Raw genomic sequence first — 16,866 nt, 5'->3', positions numbered from 1 at the left:
AGAACTGTGCTTACAGCAATCAATAAGCTATCAACAGCCACCAACAATTTTACTTGCACCACTTAACAACATCATAGCTGCTATTACAACACCTACCACAACAAAACCCCATTTAAAATATCTTTAACATTTAAGACACCAAATCTGCATTAACCAATGTTTTGCATGTTTTATCTCTTATTCCAAATGTTTTTTAAAATATTGAACAGGGTGGGGATTTTTTAAAAATAATGGTCAAAAACTGTCAAAAACATAATCCTTATTATTTTGATTAATATTTTGCATATCCGTGAATTTTTTTAGTCTCAAAAACCTGAATCTAAAAAATATCCCATAATCATGAGGGATTAAGCATTCAAATATTGGGTTGAGATTAATCTTATCACAATATTTGAATGTTTTTTTTTGTATATAAACTTTATATTTATAATAATTGTTGTTTATTAATAGAAAAAGCTACTACAATGAGATTTGCACCCCTCTATCCGAGGAGGGGTGTTCACCGCCCCCCACCCCGCCCGCTTTTGGCATGTATTTGATATCCCTAAACTTTTTTTTTCTTTTGATACTAAATTGTTTACATTTAAAAATGAAAATACAAACTTATGAGGTTGATCTTGGGTAGGAAAGCGCAACCATTACCGCTCGAAGCCAAACTGACTTCTACTCACTCAACTCAAAATGAGAAAAACAACACTACTAACAACTTTTTTTAAATAGACTTTTCTGCTGCTGCTACCGTTCTTATTTTGAGAGCTTAATCTGATTTTTGTCATAAAAGCTGTTTCTTTAACACATTTTACTCCAACTAAATGAAATTTAATAAAAGGAATATTTTTAAACAAATCCATAAATCTTTTCTAGCTAAATAACGTGCTCAGATGGGAGATAAAGAAGAGAAGGTCCTAGAGAAGGTTCATTATCCTCATTCCCTGGATACAAGCCAACTTTTGTGACGATAAAAACTTTGTCTCAAAACAGGATGAGTCACCCGGTCACACAACAACTTTGGACCAAGATTAGGACAGAGACAACACCAAATTCTGGGCAAACTGTCTTTAAATAAATTTTTGTTAACTCAAATGTACATTTTTAACTTTAAAGTTTGCTGATTTATCAGAAGTAAGGTTTGTGCGCTGCACGCGGCAATGTTCAGCATCATACGGCGCTATTTTTCATTCTATTTTTTTGTTCCTTCAGTTTATGATAAATAATTTCTCACCAATCGTTTAAAATGGGATAATCCCGATGTTTTTTTTTTCTTTTTTCAAATGTTCTAAAAGAGCCAAACACTTTTTCTTTTGTTGAAGTTTGAAGAGCATCCCAATACAACAGCAGATCACAATTCAGCATTGTGTTGATTAATTCTAATTTAGCATGTTGACAAGAAGCTTCATAGGCTGCGCACGTGCTTTTGATTTAAAATTAGTTCTAATTATCATAGCATATTTAATAAAAGTCTATGTATAAGTAAAGTTTAAATATCAAATTAGATGTTAAGGGTCTGCGTCCCGGGGTTGTTTTCTCGAAATGAACAGGGACAAGCATAACGAGACGAGAAATGTCCCGGAAAAAAAAAAACGAGATAAAAGAAAAAATTGTCCCAGAATAAATTTATAAATTGGGACAATAATTTTGCCTCGGAATTTAAAAATTGTGTCCCGGATATCATCGTCTCGTCTCGAATAAAAAAGTAATGAGACGCAGAAGCTAATTATATGTATAAAAAAAAGCGTAGCTTCACGGCTTTCAATTGCAGAGAGAATTCAAATAGTTTTTTTTATTTGCAAAGATAGATATAGATATTAGCAGAAGAGATTGCAAAAAAGGTTGTGCTTCGTTTGAAATTCTGCCAAGAGCTAGATTGTAAACAAGTTGAATAGCCACATGTATTATTTCTTTATTTATAAATATACAATTAAATAAAGTTACAAAAAGTATTATTTCCTAAATATTTTAAGTTAAAAGAAAGTACATTACTTATGAAACCACTTCGCAAATATTAACTATATTTTCTATCTAGAAATTATAGCAACAGATATTCTTTTTTGAAAAATAGAGCTACAGAAAATTTGGTTAATATATGCCGAATTTAATGACGTAATGACCAGAAATTTTTCGAGACTCAATGACTTGATTTAAATAACCAGATGAAACTTTGTAGTGGATAATTATATACATAGTTAGTGAACTACATTAGGCATCTATGGTTTTTAATTGGCTGATGGTGAAAAATATTTTTAATTGTTGACCTGTGAAATTAGAAATTCAAGTTTGGCGAAACCTTGTTGCTTAAAGTTTTTTTTTTTTTTTAAAGATTTGTCTGTTTGAATCACTCTTTTAATTACATTGTTTAAAATCCAGGTTTGATTTTGACATTCACTGGTTTGAAAGTTGTAAGTGGGTTTTTTTCATATCAACTTTTTAACGAGGAAGGAAGGGGGAGGGGGGGGGGGGAGGTAGATGGCGGTAAAGTAATAACGTTGTCCTCTTTTTTCCACTTTAAATCTTTTCTGCCGGAGCAAGCATCCTGAAGGAAATGAGAATCACAAACATCAAGACTGGATTTTAAACAACTGGCATATTTGCTCTTCTTGAGAGAAAGTGGCTAAGCATGCAGATACAGATCTCTTTTTCTTATGGTTATTTGCCTGGTTTAGCATTTTCGATTTTCAGTAAGACATTGCATCATTTTCATTTTTTAATTAAATATCAAATAAATTTCCTCCATCAAAGCTAAATAAAGTTTGGTTTTGGATTTTTTTAATTGATTTTGACTAAAACTAAAACACTAAAGCAAAACTTGAAACATAACTCTTAATACCTGATTTGAATAATAAAATTCTGTCACCTCTTATAATAAATTATTTTACACTTGAAAAAAAACATGTCAATTGTAATTACTCAATTTCAAGTAAAGTAGATTAAACCCCTTGTAAATAAACTCGACGCTCATAATTTTACCCTGAAAAACCCACCTCATTATAATATGGTTTGTTTGAGAGTAACAGGTTTAATTATGCTTCATTAAAAGATTTTACGAGTTCAAATTCAATTATTGAAATAGGATAGGGGTAATGATGAGGAAGATGAAAAATTAAAAAATAAATTTTCCTTAATCTAATTCAACAAAAAAATCAGTATTGTAACTGGCTCTAGCTTTATGATAAAAAGCTGAAGTTTTTCTTTATCAGGTTGAATTTAAGTATAAAAGAATAATCTCTCATATTTAAATTGTTTCCAATTCTGTTTTGTGTTCTTTGGATTTATTTTAGCGATACTAAGATAATTTAAATCTTACCTTATTCTTTAAGTAAATTTAGGTTGATATATTTTTTTTATAAAAAGACGAAAAGATGAAGTGAGATTTTCTTATCCTAAATGGGTTCCTGCAGAAACTGCAGAAAAAAAGCTTTTTTTGATTATTGCTTTAAACGCAGAATTTAAGTTTCGTTTACTTGTTTGTGTTTTGAAAAGTTTTTAAAATACTTTTTTAACAAATTCCATTTTTCGCTCATAAAAATCGAAATTAAAATAATAGATTAAAAAAAAAAACTCTTTTAATGAAAAGTTGTTGGTGATGTAGGCATGCATACCCTAAAGAGTTTATATACCTACCTCACCAAGGCATTTGTATATGCACAGTGGGGCTATGACTTTTTTGTGACCTCATATTCCTGGGTAATAGATCAATGAACGTTTGTTCATAACTCATTATTATGTTTTTCAGACATAAATTCGATTTCCTTGTTGAAAGAGTTTACGCTCAAACCAAAAAATTCGATTTTACCACGCGTATGGATAAAGAATTAAGCAATTTTACAATCGAAATTTTTTAACTCTAATTTTTGTAAATGGAGAGCACTTATGTAGTTTTTAGGCATTTTACAGTTTATTGTTACAGCGTAACATAATAAATAACAAATAAATATAAGATTACAAGCCTAGATATCAATTCTATAAGAAAGAAAAGCTACTGCATAAAATGAAAAAGAATGTGGAGTATTTAGTTTCATTAAAGCATAGCATACAACTCTTATGTTTTGTTAAACAAAGTCTAAGCTGAAGGTCCTCTTTCTTTTTTAGAGACGTTGAAAAGTTCTTGAAGATCCAAACAAAATTCAGTTCTTGAAGACACTTGATTGCTCGTTCTGCGCACTGCAAAACTTTTTCAGAGTTTAACGTTTTCTCGTAAACCTGAAAACTGCTATGTAGCTTCTGATAATTATCTGCATTGTATATTTAGATAGTGAACCAACTGTTTGACTATGAATAAGATATGAATTTACAAGTATCAAGTATCTCTTCGCTCTTGTCGAAGTATGAATGCCAACAGAGTTTATATTGCTCGCGAATTCCATCTTGCGTTAATTAAGTTTGGTATTTTCCGAAACTTCATCCATTTTCATTATCTTTGGATAAAAGTTGCTCAATTTTTTGTGAAACTAATCATTTCACAAAAAGTTTAAAAGTCATAACCCTAATGCTCAGCATGCCAGAAGGAAATTTTCTTAAAATAAAAATTGTAAAAAATGAAAAAAGTCACGAATTTACAAAACCGCTTAATCCTGAAATTTAGTAAGGATCAGCCGGAGGTTTTATCTTGTGCTTTATGTGATAATCAATTTGATTTTTGCCAATTTTCAGATTTAAAGACTGCTTTTCTTAGCCACACAAAGAAGGTCAATTTTTACCGATGATGGAAGGTTCAAATGCATGTTTTTTTTCCGTTGACCAAATTAAAAGATTTCAAAGCATGTCTTCTCGAGTATCGAGATACATGTAAAAAGTCAGCTTTGTAAAAAGTGCCTGAATAAGTTTTTTTTTATTTACGACTAAAATATTAAACAGAATAATTGAAAAAATGCATCGGGTTTTTCTTTTAAAAACGAATAATAACAAATAATAACGAATAACAATAAATAAAAACAAGTAAATGCAAATTCTATTGATAAAGAAGTTTGAATATATTTTTTGAGGAATTTTTTTTATAGAATTTATAATAATTTTTATATTCTCACGAATTTAAAAAGTTTAAAAAAAACAACTGCAATCTTCACACACCATTTATAATTTAGTTTTAACTAAGAACCAAGGATATTTTTACATCTATAAGAATTTCTCACCCCAAATGGTTTTGCTGTTTTAGTCTTATCAATATTTTTAATAAAAGTAGAACTTTTTATGCGTGTAAAACAGGAGTATTTTCTTTAAATGAAATGTAAGTACATACTTATATAAATACTTCTTTCATCTGTAACGGTAATATATGTAAGGTGGTTGAATTTCCGCATTTTAACGAATAATGACTTCCTTTTTTTGGAAGCTTATTGGCGTTGTATTTCTAAATATATATAAATTACTTTTAATTTTTTTTATTTTTATTATATTATTTCAAATGACTGATAGAAAAAAAAAAAAAAAAAAACCTCATTAGCTACTATTCGTTAAAAACCGAAGAACCTAACGTCGATGCTTACTTATTAGATAGTGCTTCGTTATTGTTCGTTAATAACGAAAAAAACGGTTCCCGACACTTGAATTGTTTTTGTCTCACTTAGCCGAAAATTCAAATTTCTTTAAAAATTCGCAGCAATTTTGACTCGATGTTGGTTTTTCGATCCATTTATAAGAATTAAATTCTTTCAAACTAACTTAACGCAAAATGGCTTTCAGAGGGTTTAGAAAAGCAGTTAGTGATGCCAATTCCTCAGTAAGCATATCGTCTAATGGTACGAGATCAATAGATAGGCGTTCAAACGAAGGTAGTTTTGAAAATCGACGTTCAGCAACAGATGGGACTGAGAATAGAGCTAATACATCCAGTTATCGTGGCCCTGGAGGAGGTAACAAATAGTGCATAAAAAATGTTTTTATTATTATTATTATTTATTTATTTTATCAAATCTCAAACTCTTGATTTTATGCTATTTTGAATGATAGAAGTACAATTGGTTAAATATCCAAGAAACATAGTGTCAGTAAATACAGTTGATATATTTTAATATCCCTTTCGTTTTGATGCTAGAATAGCAACTCTTAAAGTTTTCACTATAAAACCAAAAAAGTATGCAACAGTTTTACTAAGAAATTTTTGTAATAGAGAATATATAAAAAGTAAAATCAAATTTTTCCTGCTCTGAACATTGCACAAACCTGACTCCAACATATTATCCTATTTTATATTGGGTTTTTGAAAAAAGTAATCTTATAAAAGATTATAATTCAGTTAATCTCACATAAAAATGTTTCTCAAAAAAAAACATTTGTTTTTTGAGAATACTTTTGTTCTAGTTTTTCAAAATTGTTGCTATTTTGTAGTTTGAACCATTAATATAAACACTTCAGCAGTGTTTTTTAGGTTTTAAAAATAGCAGGAAATTTATATATAAGAAATAACAAAGCTGGATAAATGGAAAGTATTTATGTAGTATTATTTTAGTACAAAATTTTTAAATGACTCTGGTCTTAAGTCATTTTAAAAAACCCTTTTTAAGTCCAGTGTAACTGAGGGTCGCCATTTTCTGGTGACAAACAGTAAAGTTTTTGTTAAGAATAGTTTATTTTGTTAAGAATAATTTTCAACATTATGAAAATCTGAATTGCAATCATCTTCTTTAATTTTAGCTATTATTATTATTATCATTATTATTAATAATAGTAATAATGATAATGTTAATGATAGTAGAATAAAACCTTACTGTTCAGAAATTTTCTTAAACATGTAATTGTTTTAATAAATAAAATAAAAAAGAATTAAAATGCATTGTTTCCATGTGTTGCAACATCTTGAACTTATATATACCATATATATAAGTCCATACTTTAAACAATTTAGAAAGAATCAACATGTCAGCCTATAATAAAGAGTGAAAGTTTTTTAAAACTGAAAGAGAATACTTATGTCTGGTTAATTATACACTGGGTCAATTTATTTGCTGGGTAGACTAGTATGCTAGTATATATGGTACTTATAAAATTACATCTTATATAGTACTACATATATATATATATATATATATATATATATATATATATATATATATATATATATATATATATATATATATATATATATATATATATATATATAAAATTACTTATTAAAAAACATATCCTCTTTTTGCTATGATATAATAAAACACTGTTTTATTATCTTTTAATTTTATCTAAAGAATTGTATCATTTTAAGGTTGAGTTATTTTATCACCAATAATTGCCAGTATTTATATAATGTAATTATATAAATTTGTGAAATTAATTATAATTATTATTATATGATATATACTAAGTTATTAAGAAATTTAGGTAAATAACTTAGGTAAGATTATTTAAATACAACTAGATTTCGGATTTATTAAATTTTATAAATTCAGTAACAATTGAATGTGTAGTTAGTAAATAATTATATCCGATTCTTTGTTGTAACTTGTTTTTTTTATGTTTTTGTCTCAGAAACTAATATTTTGAGCTTTGTAAATTAATTATTTTGTCTTATGCACAGCTTACACTTGCAAGTATTAATAGTGTCTTATTTATTTTTAATTAGTTAAACATTTTTTAACTTGATTATAGGAAATAATGGTGGTCGATGGCAAAGGGGAGGAGGGTTTAATATGAGAAATCGTGGTGGCAGAGGAAGAGGGAGGAGACCTTTTCAACCTAGCCATAGGTTTGATGATGATGATGATGGTGATGCAAGAATGGGTGATGAAGAGCAACTGCATCATAGTGATTATGGTAGTAGTGGAGTTGAAAATAGAGCAAGAGATAGAGATGAGAGCGATTGGTTTAAAGTTGTTGTACCAGAAGGAAAAAAGCACAACCGTGAATGGTTGCTTAACAAAATAAAGCATGTAGGAAAAATCTCATTTGAAGAAGTTGACTACCACACTTTTAAAGATAATATTGTGTTCTTTGTGAAAGGTCAAAGTATAGCAGATGCTGTTCAAAGCGCAAGTAACATTATCACAACTAAAGATGGTTCAAAGTTATTTTTTACTGTTCGACCCAGTAAAGCTCCTAACAACATTACATATAATAATGATAAAAAGTCTTCAAATAATATGTCTATTGAAACTTCAGTTGAAAAAATTGAAGTTTTAAAAAATTTTCTTGGTAATCGTTATGATGTAGAATTAGTTAGGTTGGATTTATCAAATATTTCAAGTGAGAAAATTCTGCGTGAGAACCGAATAGATGGGCATGCTGCTGATTTCAAATTTATGAACACTATTTTTTCAATTATAAATTCAATATGTCCTCAACTGAAATCTTTAGATTTGTCACAAAACAGTCTTACTCGATTAAATACACTTGAAGTTTTAGCAAACAAATGTCCTGAATTGGAAGAGTTAAATTTGTCAAGAAACCAAATTCGTTTTTCAGGGGAGTTAACAAAAATTGCTTCTAACAAAAAATTGAAAAAGTTATGGCTAAAAGATAACCCATTTTCAGACAACTACAAGTCAGACAATGTGGCCTACATAGCAGAGATTCGCAGTAAGTTACCAGATATTGAAGAGCTGGATGGTGTTGTTTTACCAAAGTCTATTAAATGTGACTTACAAACAGAATCTGTTGTTCCAGATACAAAACCTACTTATGCTGTAAACCCTGATGCCTTGAAGGTGGTAGCCACGTTTTTAGAAAATTATTTTAAAGTTTATGACTCTAATGATGCTAATGACAGACAGCATTTATTAGGTGCTTACCATAATGATGCTGTATTTTCTATGTGTTTGAATACCGGAGTAGCTACAGTTACAAAAAGTCATTCATTGAATGAATATATAAAAATTAGTAGAAATTTACGTCGTTTGCGTGAAAGAAACACAAGACAGCAACTTATCAAACACACAAAACTTGCTGTTGTTGCTTTTTTAACTGAACTGCCTGCAACTACGCACAAACTTGATTCTTTTGTTCTTGATGTACCTGTTGCAACACCATCATGTCTTGTATTCACCATCCATGGAGTTTTCCTTGAAAAGAAGTTAAATATTTTGCGAGGTTTTTCCAGAGTATTTATTAGTGTGCCTGAAAGCAACTCACAATTTTTAATCATTAATGATGAACTTCATATTAGAAATGTTACTGATGCTCAACACACTAAGTTTGAGATTAAAGCGAGCTCTTCAGATATTGAACAACAAGAATTGGTTAAGCAATTTTCTGCACAATCAAAAATGAACTTACAATGGTCTCTTCAGTGTTTAGCTTCAAATGGTTGGAATTTTGAACAAGCTCGTACAAAGTTCACTGAACTTTATAATCAAGGGAAAATTCCCCCTGAAGCATTTGTGATGTAATTTTAAGTTCATTTTTTAATAAAGTTCTATTGAGGATTTATTCTCTTGGTATTGAGTAAAACTGATTATTTAGGAATTTTTTTGCAGTTTCAATTATCAAGGATTTTTTTTTTTTTTTTTTTTTTTTTAAATAAAACAAATTTTAAATGCTTATGTTAACATTTTGAGGAGTTAATACCTTCTTTTAACAGTATAAACATTGTTTGCGTTTAGAAAGATCTTTTGACAAACATTTTAAGTTGATATAGTTTGTGAAAAATTCTGAAATTCTCTTGAAAAACAGTATTTTTGATCATGTTATGTTTTGAAAGTACTTTTTATTTGCTATTAATCTAATTTTTATATAAGTATTAGGAACTGATCAAAGTTTTCATGCTTTATTTTGAACAAACTTAACTCATAGTTGTAATAATAAAATGTCAACAGACAAGGAAACCAAGTCAGAAACATGTTGCTTGCTTGAAAATTCAGAGCGTTGTAAGCGTCTGTCAGGTAACGCTAGCTTCAACTTTAGAGTTCAAAAACTTGTGGAACAAAGAAAACTTAAGTTTACCTTGGACCAAAATGTGAGTTTTTTTGCTATATATAAAGTTAAATTAAAAAATAACTTTAGATAAAATTAAAAGTAAGTTTTTTGACAACTTAAATTTACAAAGTTAGTTTATAACTTTTAGGCGAAACACAGGTATATATGCGATTTTCACAAAAATATTATCAAGAAGGCAAGAAATAAAAGAAAAAGAAAAGATTCAGACGAGGAGAATGAAAGTCCAGAGGTTTAAAAAATAAATTTGTAATTAGACATCACATCAATTTAATTTTACAGGGTTTAATTTTATTTTTGGTTTGAAAACTTTTTTACAAAGCAAAATGAAAAAAAAAAAGGAAATGCCTGAGTTTGAAATGCAGGCTTAAAAAATAAAATATTCAAGATTTATTACATTCTTAGATTGTTTTTTTTTAGGTTGAACTCAATCAACTTCAAATTGCAACATTAAGACGTTACAAGCGATATTATCGAATCCCAACTCGTCCTGGTATGAGCAAATCTCAATTAATCGAGGTACCCTAAAATTAAAGTTTTTTCTCATTTCTTTTTTAAAGTGTAGCTATAAATCTGTCTTGCTGTAAAAATGGTAGAATTTTTTAACATGAAGCCTCTGCTGAATAGACACAAGATTGGTTTTTGTTTTTTTTTTTTCAATTTTATTTTAGTATTTCTTATGTAATGAAATGAAAACAATATTAACTTCATTTTAAGTTTTCTGAAAACCAAAATGTGTTTGGTACTTAAAAGTGGATTAACCATGGATTTTTTGTGTTGCATTGATATGCATGTTTTATAACATATGCAGTAATGCCACAAAATTAATGAAGTAGTTAAGGGAGGAGTATTTTGATAATTTAACTTTCAAGCTTCAATTACTCATTAACAGAGTAAGCTTTTCCTTGTTAATTAAACTGATAAACTAATGTTGTGTTTTTTTTAAATAGAGTTACATCTATGATAATGTTTTAGTTAAAGAAGTGAAAACTAAAGAAATGCAACCAAAATTGCAAAAAAAAGCTTGTAAGATGGACCAAGGTTGTTAATGAAGGCCTTCCCAGGAGAGGCGTGCGGTCGCACGCCTTGAGTGACCACGCATACATATATATTTTTTGAGAATTTGGCCACAGTTTTTTAGCATATATTAATGACGCATTTTTAAAAAGGCGCTGAAAAAACCTAACTAATTTGTCGTGTTATTTTATTATTTTTATTCATAATTTATTTTTATTGTTAATATAAAAATATGAACATAAAAATGATATATATATATATATATATATATATATATATATATATATATATATATATATATATATATATATATATATATATATATATATATATATATTTATATTTATTTAAAATTTTTTTTTTCTTATTACAATTTTTTTTTCTTATGTCTAGTAAACATAAAAAAAAAATATATTTATTTATATTTATTTTTTATTTATTTATATTATAATTATTTATAATATATTTTTAAGTGTTGATTTTTTCAGCAACGATATTTGAGACAAGTCAAAAAACTAAACAGAAAATGTGACCGAAAACTTTTTTAATCTATTTTGAAAATATATTTATATTATTGTAAATGTTACAAGTTATTAAAGTATTATATAGTTATTATTTTAACAAAGAAATTTAAAGTATTTTGCTGCATTCACTGTCAGTAGAACAACTTTCATCGTCACTGCATTCTTCATCTGTTCCCGAGACGTCAGTGGAGCTACTTTCGTTTTCGCTAGATTTTGCATCATAAAACTACTCATAAATACGATTTATTATTTTAATAACTTGTAAAATTTACAATAATATAAATATATTTTCAAAATAGATTTAAAAAGTTTTTGAACACATTTTCTGTTTCGTTCCTCGACTTGTCTCAAATATCATTGCTGAAAAAAATAAACACCCTAAAAATAAGAAAAAAAACATATAAAATAGTTTGGATAATAATCTAGCAAGAATCACAGATGCATTTTTTAAAAATCGCATGTGGTATTAAATATTTCGGTGGTCCGAATATTACGCTGCCCGAGGTGTTACAACCTCCCTTCTACAACTTTTTTTACAACTGATTTATATTTCTTTTGTATTGTTAAACGGATATCGAGTTTATGTATTCCTATTTTTATGTAAAACAACATTAAAGCCAGAATATATTGTAACAAGAAAAAATATATATTTAAATTTTGTGATAAGAAAAAACTTTGTAAAAAAAAAAAAATTTCAAATTAGAAAAAAACATACGTAAAATTAAAAAAAAAAAAATTTTGTTATAAGAAAAAAAAATGCAAAAAAAAAATATATATATATATATTAATTTTATGTTATTATTTCCTTATTAATGAAAAGAATAAATTATTTAAAAAGTTATAAAATAATACAACGAATTAGTTTGATTTTTTCAGCGCCTTTTTAAAAATGTGTTATTTTTAATATATGCTAAAAAAGCGTGGCTGAGTTATCCACAAAAAAAAAATATCCGCATTCACTCAAGGCGTGCGACCGCACGCCTCTCCTGCGAAGGCTTGTAATGGGTTCTCTAAAGTAAATTTATTGTATACATTTAAAATGTTTGATGATTTAAATGCCAGGAAAGTTAACATTTTTTAACTTAAAACTTACAATGTGCTTTTTATTTTTTAAATGTCAATATTATTGTGAAAGTTGCTGCAGAAAATGCATCAATTCCTGTCTAACAAACAATTTTGTAGTTTTTTTTAAAAATTTGTTTAAAATCTTACCTCAAAAGATATCAAAATTGTTTAGAGTTTGTATCTTTTTCAAGCACACTTTTTGGTTTGTTATTTTCAACTGATAATTTCAACATTTCAATATTCTTGTTACTGACTGACACACAGTGTCTGCGCTTGGCAACACTGAGCATTACTCCTTGATTTTTTTAAATATCCCAAGGTTTAAATCAATAAATCAAAGAATCAATTCTAAAGGTTTTTTAACCATTGCCTTCAATTTGGATTAGTGCTTTACAGAACAGCTGAGTGCTTTGTGGGGCACCATTTTAATAACTTTCATTGATGTGTTAGGGCTCTTTTTTGATTGTCAGCCAAAATGTGTTATTTTTGGGGTGGTTGAAAATGATGAGCTTTTTATGATTTTTAAACCAATCATGTAATGAGTACATGATGTAATGATGTAATGAGTGCATGATATTGATAAATCAATGAGTAAAAATATTTAACAGACTAAAAAAACTTTTTGGTTACAACTTAACAATGATGTTGAATTAAAATTGTTTTATATGGTGTCATTTTTTAAAGTTATTCTCTATTCAAATTGTGGCTTAGTATCTTTTTATATTTAGTCACAGTTTGTGTTTTTATGCAGTTACATTTTCAGCAGCAATGCAGTCAAGTTTATGTTTTGTTGCTCAAGAAATAGCCAAGACCAAAGTACTTTTGGATAAATTTCTGGAAAGTATTTTTATTTGCAAATCAACTGAATTGCAGCCTATTTTCCCTGAAAATGTGTCACAGCCCTTTACATTTTCAAATCATTAGTTTAAGTTATAACAAGTCATATTCTCATAACCCTTCATATTTTGAAGTCTTTAGAATAGCAATAACAAGTCTTTAGTAATCAGCTAGAATATGAAGAAATTTAGAATACAAATTGAGAAGCAGTTAAAAATGGTGGAATCTGAAAGGGACATCATCTCAGAGAGGAACTTTACCTTTTGAGATCGTTTTTTTTTTTTTTCTTTTTTTTTGTATCTTTGTATAAGTTTTTGGTTCCCAATCTGGCCAAAATTCACTTTAACAAATTGAATTGATTCAGGCCAACAGTCAACTATAGATGTCTTTTAGAGATGTTGTAGTTTCAACTTAAGTTCTCTTTTTTTTTCTAGCTATTTTGAATTCTCATGTGTTCTCAACTAAATCTTTTTTCATAAATGAACATTTTTTGTTTATGAGAAAAACTGTCCCCAACTTTGGCAGAAACCATTGATTTGTTTGGAAATTTGAACATAATAAAAAATAGGATTAAAATAATTTAAAACTTATTTGGATTTAATAATTTTTTGAATTCAAAAAAGTTTCCATTTTTTATTCAAGACTCATTCGTGGATATTTTTTTTCTACATCAGAAACAATTTAAAAAATTGACATGATTGCAGTTTGACACAAAAGTCTCCTATCAAAGATATATCCCCTGTTATCTCCCTGTTATATTAGTCCTGTACAGATTGGTGTTATGTCTTAACACTTGAATGTAGTAGGATCTCAATGGCATGCACTTAAAACCTGAAGCTTTTCAAGCTTGTCAAGGTTCTTCCTTTTTTTTAAATATGAACTCAATTATCAATTACCTTATTTAAATTAAACTTTTTTACAGTTGTTTTATAAATAATTTATGAAGCTTGAAATTTAAATTGTCAAAATGTTTCGAGAAACACTTTTTACTGAACAAAATCTTTTCATATGATGCAACAGATGATTACTAGTTTATCATATTTATTTCCATGGCACATTTAGTAAAAAAATTTTAACATAAATTTCTAGGCCTATCTGAACTGCATATCAGCAGTATATTTTTCATAGCTGCTCTTGTTTTGCACATGCATAATGTGTACTACAATAAGCCACTCCAAAATAGTTACAGTTCATATGTTTTGGCTTTATAAATGATTATCATAAAATTTTTTACTCTTGGCTATATGAAAGGAAAGACTCTTTAGAACGGTTTGCATCTAGTAGGAATGATAACTTCTTCTGGACTATTTGTTTCAAGTTTTGATAACAATTTTTTTTAGTATTTATCAATTATCATATATAATTTTATTTGAAGAACTTTATGTGTACTTTTGTGTTTTACTCTGTTTTTGCAGAGCTGTTGTTGTTTTGTTAATTGCTGTTGCTTAAGTTAACTTTTAAATTCATAAAAGTCTTTAAAAAAATAAAACTGCCATCTTTAAGACTTTCTGTATGCATTACATGTTGTTGTTTTTTTCATTTGTTTTAGTCAATCAGTAAGCATTTTAAAGGGATTGCCGTTCCTGAAAAAGAAACTATAGCGTATTTTATTTACATGGTTAAATTGCAAAGAAGTAAATTTGATCAGCGCCCAATTGACACCACTGTTTAAGTTTTTCTTCGCTTCTTAATACAGTTGAACCTTCTAAGCGTATTAACTGCATATTCGTCGTTTAACTTAATAAAAATGTTTGCAAAGTGTCAACATTTAGAAGAAGTTTATTGAAGAACATTTGATGGAAAAAATTGTCATTTGACCTAAACGGTGGAAAAACAGCACAAGTCAACATTCACTTGTCGTTTTGGAAACAATTATTGAATGTTGAGCGTTTTAATTCTATTCATAAAAGAAGCAGCTACGTGTTGTACGAGTTATCAATATATATTCGACTGCGTACTGCTGGCCATATGGAATATATACTGGTATGTTTTTTTTTTTTATTCAACTCAAGAATAAAACGTTAGAATATTTGTAGAGCGTCCACGGGTTTTTACAACTCATTTGTTGGATTTGAATTTTTCCAAATGAGAATAAAATATTGAAAAGCCAGTTGCCGAACAAATCGTGCGGATGATCGTTGTGAGTTGAACCTCGTACTTACAGCTTATGCGAAAGATAGACTCAAAATAGATGCGAAGATCTAATAAAAAAAGAAGGAACAAGGGATTTATGCAAACCTCGAGTACTGTCAAGAAACATTTCTCGCCTTATATGAAGTGTTGTTTTGTGTTAGTGATTTTTGAAATTTGTAATTTCCTTTTAGAAGAAAACCCAAGTTAAAAAAAAAAGCTCTTTTTTCCAGTGTAAGCTTTTTCCGGTAAACGATCATAAGGATTTTTACGTAAATCTTTAAGAGGGAAATTTTTCGCTCTTCAAAAACTGAATCTTCCGCTAACTGAGGTTGATTGAGTCACATTGCGCAACTTTTCATTACATATTGCTTAGATCATCTTTTAGCGCGTTACATTACTACCATCACCCCGCGATACTTTCATCACGAAAACACCGCTATAAATTCATGTAATTAATTTACGCCACTTAATTTTCGTCACGTTATGATACGCTTAATAAATATATTCTATAAAGAGCAGAGACTGTTTCTCAGTGCATATCCTAATTTTTCATTAAGATTTTATGCAATTTAGAGTTAAGAGAAGTTGGATGAGGGAACAATATTTTTTTACAGAAAATCTTTACTTCTAGAAAATCCCTTTTAATGTCAGAAGAAACGGATATCTCGCATAAACCTTAAAAGTGCCATTTTAATGCAATACTTATCTATAAGCGTCTGCGTCTCGTTATTTTTTTATTCGAGACGAGACGCTCCTAAAAGCTTTGTCCTGATTAGCGATAATTATCGAGACAATTTTAAATTTTCAGTAGAAATTCGGGACGATAACGAGACGAGACGAGATATCCCGGACAAAATAGGAGCTTTACAATTTCCCGGAATTCTTTTTAACTGGACATAAGGAGACATACTAGTTAATCCTTAATTTGAATATTGAATTTCTGGCACAATTACCATTATTTATTTCAGATGTTATTATTGATATTGTTATACCATCTATATAAACACAATTTTATAAAAGTTAATGGTAGCAACTGAAATCAGGGGGGGGGGGGGGATATTTTTGGGATAACATTTAACTTTTTCCAATAAAATATCGAGTAAGAAGGGGATAAATATGTGTCCAAGGGCTGTGTTTCTGATCATTTAATATTGTTATCGCTGAGGTCAGTATTCACTTCTAATGCAAGAGTTTGCTTTACACGGAAAGGAAAGTTTTTATCAAAAGTGTCTTTAACTTTTTTGATCTATAAAACATTTGACTTTTTTTAAAAAGTGTAATTCTTGCAGAGACTAACAATAGAGCATGATGTTCAACACTTAGTTCTTTTATCTTTTCTCTTTTCCTTTGCTCTCCAAGGACCACCCATTGTTTATGGGGTTTTCCGGAACCAAAATGGCGACTTTTTTTGATCATAGGATTTTCTTGAAGCCAT

General features: G+C 28.5%; 2 protein-coding genes across 3 annotated transcripts; both read left to right on the top strand.

Annotated features, from left to right (window-relative positions):
• Window positions 1–5,608: 5,608 nt before the first annotated feature.
• On the top strand, window positions 5,609–9,351 carry LOC149876779 (nuclear RNA export factor 1-like). The gene is made up of 2 exons (XM_090074997.1): window positions 5,609–5,846; window positions 7,576–9,351. The coding sequence occupies exons 1-2, from the start codon at window positions 5,666–5,668 to the stop codon at window positions 9,309–9,311; spliced, it is 1,917 nt and encodes a 638-aa protein (XP_089931123.1). The 5' UTR covers window positions 5,609–5,665; the 3' UTR covers window positions 9,312–9,351.
• A 340-nt stretch (window positions 9,352–9,691) lies between these two features.
• LOC149876778 (histone deacetylase complex subunit SAP30L-A-like) lies at window positions 9,692–15,647 on the top strand. 2 transcript variants are annotated; one of them, XM_090074995.1, is made up of 4 exons: window positions 9,692–9,877; window positions 9,986–10,087; window positions 10,276–10,374; window positions 14,848–15,647. In XM_090074995.1, exons 1-4 carry the CDS (start codon window positions 9,728–9,730, stop codon window positions 14,968–14,970), a joined length of 474 nt encoding a protein of 157 aa, XP_089931121.1. In that variant the 5' UTR covers window positions 9,692–9,727; the 3' UTR covers window positions 14,971–15,647. The 2 variants fall into 2 exon arrangements, with proteins under 2 accessions (XP_089931121.1, XP_089931122.1); XM_090074996.1 differs by lacking the exon at window positions 14,848–15,647 and adding an exon at window positions 13,190–14,820.
• Window positions 15,648–16,866: the final 1,219 nt, after the last annotated feature.

Source organism: Hydra viridissima, unplaced genomic scaffold (genome assembly GCF_058129835.1).
Source record: "Hydra viridissima isolate aposymbiotic clone 2 unplaced genomic scaffold, HvirCarnegie_v1 scaffold_18, whole genome shotgun sequence".
In the NCBI taxonomy this organism is placed as follows: Eukaryota; Metazoa; Cnidaria; class Hydrozoa; order Anthoathecata; family Hydridae; genus Hydra; species Hydra viridissima.
The sequence above is the reverse complement of the archived record's forward strand: the minus strand, read 5'-3'. Positions and strand labels throughout refer to the sequence as shown.